The 5,145-nt window shown below is 39.0% G+C and overlaps 1 protein-coding gene across 1 annotated transcript; it reads left to right on the forward strand.

Moving 5' to 3' along the window:
• Positions 1-2,050: 2,050 nt before the first annotated feature.
• On the forward strand, positions 2,051-4,852 carry LOC130606328 (AKT-interacting protein-like; the record flags this gene model as incomplete). The annotated part of the gene is given in 5 exon segments (XM_057422576.1): positions 2,051-2,156; positions 2,238-2,338; positions 4,270-4,356; positions 4,428-4,528; positions 4,741-4,852. Coding segments are annotated over 5 exon segments (507 nt in total), but the record flags the coding sequence as incomplete, so codon positions are not given.
• Positions 4,853-5,145: the final 293 nt, after the last annotated feature.

Here is a 5,145-nt window from a genome sequence, read left to right on the forward strand (position 1 = left end):
CACACTGGGAACGCATTCCAGAGCAGTTTCATGATCAGTGAGTCTTTACCATAAAGTACAGTGAAACAAGGTCCCCCAGCCGATAAACGCTAAAACAGCAAATACCAACTCTAAGTAAGGTACAACATGCTGAAACTCCGAGATCAAGAGCAACAACTTTGAGAGCCAATAAATCAGCATTGTGATGAGTGACTTTTAATCCAAAACAATGAATGCTTATCACAAATATGATTAGATGCACTCCGGTCAGATCTGCTGTTATCTCAACCCTTCGAGCCCCATGTTGGGCGCCACAAAGAACTGTCATGGTTTAAGCCCAGCTGGTAACTCAGAACCATGCAGTCGCTTGCTCACTCCCCCATCCCCTTCTTCCTCCCCCCGCTCCCGAAGGGTTGGGGAGGAGAATCGAAAGAATGTAACTCCCATGGGTTGAGATAAGAGCAGTCTAGTAACTAAGGTATCATACAAAACCACTACTGCTACCACCAATATTAATAATAAGGGAAATAACAAGGGAAGAGACTACAACCATTCACCACCTGCTAAATGATACCCAGCCCAACCCTAGCAGCGATCTAGCCCTTCTGGGTAACTCCCCCCAGTTTATATACTGGGCATGATGTGCTGTGATATGGAATACCCCTTTGGCTAGTTTGGGTCAGGTGTCCTGTCTCTGCTTCCTCCCGGCTTCCCCTCCTCCCTGGCAGAGCATGAGACTCAGAAAGTCCTTGGTTGGAGTAAACATTACTTGGCAACAAATAAAAACATCGGTGTTATCAGCATTGTTTCCAGGCTGCAAGTCAAAACCACAGCACTGCAGCAGCTACTAAGACTGAGAAAAATGACTGCTACTGCTGAACCCAGGACAGTCTCAGTTCTTGCATTTTACCATTACATTGAATTTGAGAACTCTCCAAACATTAATATCTTCTTTTTTTTTTTTTTTCAGGCAACTGACCCTTACTACTTAATTCAAAAAAAGATGTTTTTCTTCTGCAGCATGCAAAAATATATTGGTAGCATAATGTAAACTCCTCTAATTTAATAATTTTATTAATAGGGAAATAAAAGTTAATATTATGGAAATGGTAAACAGGGAGCCATGTTAGTATTTTGCTTTAAAATTGTTTGTGCAAGCATGCAGAGTTCGATTTAATGCATCTATATGTCAAGTAACTGGAAAACCTATGAAGTAACTTTGGTTTATCATTTATAGTGTTTAGTAAAATCTGCATATAATACAACTACAGCTGGGTAAACTTACTAACCACCTCTTGTGCTCATTTATTTTAAAAATAGTGAAAATAGCACATTTTGCCCCAGCAATACTGTTGTTTATCAAACAGGCTTTCTTAAAAGGCAAAAGGAGAGGTAGCAAATCATTTTGTAATGCACTGGTTATTGATGACTGGATTATCATGAGAAGAAGTGAAATAGAAAATAAGTGCAAGTTTGGGAAAATTACTTAGTCCATCCTGCTGATAAGATGCCTGGAGTCACTCAATCCAGATCTCTAATATACCTGCTTCTTGACTCTCCCTTTTATCCTCTGTTACGTTTTGTCAGTTGTCAGTGTAATTTGTGTTTGACCTGCAAAGTAGTCTTATCTAAACCTGAAAAACTACTTGTTTAAAATTGAAGTTAAAGTTTGGTCATGTTTCAGAATTAACTACAATTGACTGCAAATCTGCATTCAAAATTATTTTACTGAGTTTCTTTTTTTTTTTTATTTACTTTGAAACTGGGGAGTCAGTATGAAAGTGGAAATTTCAGTAGACATGCATTAAATTCTCTCCCTAGTAGATGCATTTATTTCTATTTCTTTACTTTCACTTTTATCAGGAGAATCAATGTTTCCTGTTGGTAACTCTTTAAGTAGAGGGGTAGGAAAAGTGAGATGGGAAGAATATGCTTTCCTAGTTTTCTGCCACCTCATCCTGTGAGCAATCTGCCCTTGGGAATTGAGTGTACATTTGTGGAAGAAGTCTCCTATGTTAAGCTATTGGTAGTACACTCTGGGTTTACTGTTGTCAGCTTGCTGTGGATTTAGTGTAGTTGTGGAGCTGTTCTAAATGCTGATTCTAATTGCAGTACCTTGGTTGTAAAGCAGAAATTGCCAGGTGTCTATGTGCAGCCATCTTACCAATCAGCATTAAGTAAGTTTAAACTCAACTTTAAAATTTTTATTTATATGTATTTTTAAATTCTTTCACTCAAGCAAACTTTCTCATTTGCAGTGTGGTTTGGTGTAATATTCATAAGACATGGGCTCTACCAGGATGGTGTGTTTAAATTTACTATCTAAATTCCTGATAATTACCCAGATGGAGACTGTCCGGTAAGTGGTTGTGTGTGTCTTGAGTTTTTTCTTGTTTCCTAGTGTTTTAAGGATGACTTCTTGTTAAAGCTAGTGGACCAGTTAGTGTCTCATTTCCTTGTGATGCGCGGATTGACTCCACAACTCGTTAAAGTTGTAAAGTAGGTATGCTTTTTATTCAGCGCTGAGACGCACGGGGATAATTCCTCAAAGTCATGCGTGCCTCAGTGTTGTTTCCCTCTACATTTATTCTCTAAAGTTATATATATTCATAAGGTTGCACAACACGCCTATACATATTCATATCCTATCCCCGCTTTGTATTATAATGAGCCAGAAGGTCCTCTGCACCTGTGCAGTGCCCCCTCTGGTCATGGGCAGGGGTCTCAAGATGAAGTAAATGACTCTTCCTCCTGTGGGTAGGGGTCTCAAGATGAAGTAAATGAGTCTTCCTCTTCTTGCACTTTTCACCTTTTAATCTTCATGTATGGCCTTAGGGTTTGGTCGGTATCCCAGCCATAAACCATCTGCTTCTCCCCCTTATCAGTAGATTCAGGCATCTGCTTTTCTTTATCAATAGAACCAAGTGTCTGCTTTTCCTTATCAATAGGACCAGGTGTCTTTGTTTTGCTTAGCAGGCATTTACAACAGACAATACTTTTGTTTAAGCAAGCAAATTCCTCTAACCCCCCTGTACAACCCCCTTGTACAACCCCCCTGTACATTGGTCAACTCTCTGCATCACTTGAACTTTTTTTTTTTTTTCAGTTGGTTGGGCTCATTTGCAGTATCTTGTACATATTTCCTAACATCTGTGGAGGAATCATGTTACTCTGATTACTGAGCCTGGTGTAGAGTGAACTTCCTGAGGTTAGGTACATTAGAGTATTAAGTAATCAACTGGTTCTTTACCTCAGCTCTTGAGCTGCTAATTTCTCAGCAAGGAAGTTAAGGTTGAAACACTGAATGAAGTATCCAAATTCTGAGTAGCAATACAGTGGAACATAAAATCCAGGCACCTCTGCTGTGCTTGCTGTAGTACTGCAGGATTTCTTGCCTGTCTTGCTTCTAAATTACATTAAAACAAAGAACTAAAAGAACTTGAGGAGAGCATTGGTGAAACAAAGAAAGGAGGAGATGGACAGCATGGTGTTACCTTCCATCTCTGCTTTCTCTTTTTCTCTATGAGTAAAAGTATCCAAGTTCCTACATCAATTAAAAATAAAAATGAAAAAATCTTGTGGCAGTCTGACTCTCCAGAGCAGAGCAGCTGGCCCTTTTGGCCAGATTTCTTTAAGAGGAAGATTAGGGGTGCATAGGTGCTGTAGCTGAGAACAAGTGGCTATGTTGGGAAGCTGTCTGCTTGGTGTCAAGTTCTGTGTAAAGCTATCATCTTTAATATATTGGACAGAAGTAGTAGGAAACAGTATCTTTCAAAGATTAGACTTCAGTGTGTCTCATACAGCCATCATTCTTTTGCTAGCATAGGGCTTTCAAACCTTCCTGCCGAAACTAAGTTCTTTTGGAGGAATGCACAAACACTGGAGGAAACTAGCTGTACAGAACTGAAGACACTGTGGTGTTACTGCACAGCTTGCTTAAAAATGCATAGGATGGCAAAAGTATTGATTGTAGCTCAAGTATGTGAAAAGCTTTCAGTCAAATAGCTAAACCAGGGAAACTCCTTTGATCTGATCTTCTATTATTACCTGTGTTGGTACTGCATGTGCAGTTAGCTGGATTAGTTTTCTGATTTGGTGATAAGTATGTGAGAGAGGACCAGACCCTCCATGGGTGTGTTGGATTACAGTTTCACAGCTGATATAAATCACTTCAGGTTGCTTTATTTTAAAATTAATTAGTATTTGGAAGCAACATCTGACTGACTTTCACTCGGTGGTTTTAGCATTAGGATTAAAGCTGTCACAATGAATTTCTTTTTTCCAATGCAGTGCTTGGTTTTTGATCTGCCTGTCTTCCATCTGCTAGTAGATCCTTTATCTGGTGAACTGAATGTGAAAAGAGCATTTGCGAAATGGAGTTTAGTGGTTACATTGATTTATGATTTGAAAAACGTTTGTTCCTTTCTTCATTGTGTTTTGTTCTTTCTAGGCGAAATCATAATCGCATATGGCAAGTATTAATGTATGCTCGCAGAGTCTTCTACAAGATTGATACAACTACTCCTCTGAACCCTGAGGCTGCAGTGCTGTAAGTATCTTCTATGTGTATAGACATGGTCTCTTTGGAGTTTTTTGCATAGACTTGCAGAAACAAGAGGATTGTAAAACTGTTTACCAGTTCACAGTCTTTATGTCCAGAGTTGGTTGCACTAGGAACTAAAGTTGAGGCTTTGCCAAGTCTTCTAGAGCAAACCTGTGCTGCCTTGCAACTACTTAACATTACTTACTGCCCCCTTGCAGGTATGAAAAAGATATTCAGCTATTCAAAAGTAAAGTGGTGGACAGTGTCAAGCTATGCAGCAGTCATTTATTTAATCAGGCCAAAATAGAGGATCCTTATGCTATCATGTAAGTACCATGAGCAAATTCACCATGTCCTAATGTTTTGAGAACAGTTTTTGAGATGGTTGTTGGTTTGAACCCTTTCTCTTCCAAGTTGATTAACCAGTGTTTTTTTTTACTTAAAGTATTGCTATAAGTGTATTCCTACCCACATTTCTTTCTGGTTAGTATTGAATGAATCTTAAATATAATCAGACACTTGTTTTTACTGTTTTCACTAAGCAACCAAGATTTAAAAACATCTCCCCCCCCCCAAACAAAACAAAAACCAAACCCAAACCACAAGTACCCCATCTTGCTAAA

Source organism: Pezoporus wallicus, unplaced genomic scaffold, assembly GCF_028554395.1.
Source record: "Pezoporus wallicus isolate ANWC-B61680 ecotype Strahan unplaced genomic scaffold, APGP_CSIRO_Pwel_v1 contig_4647, whole genome shotgun sequence".
In the NCBI taxonomy this organism is placed as follows: Eukaryota; Metazoa; Chordata; class Aves; order Psittaciformes; family Psittacidae; genus Pezoporus; species Pezoporus wallicus.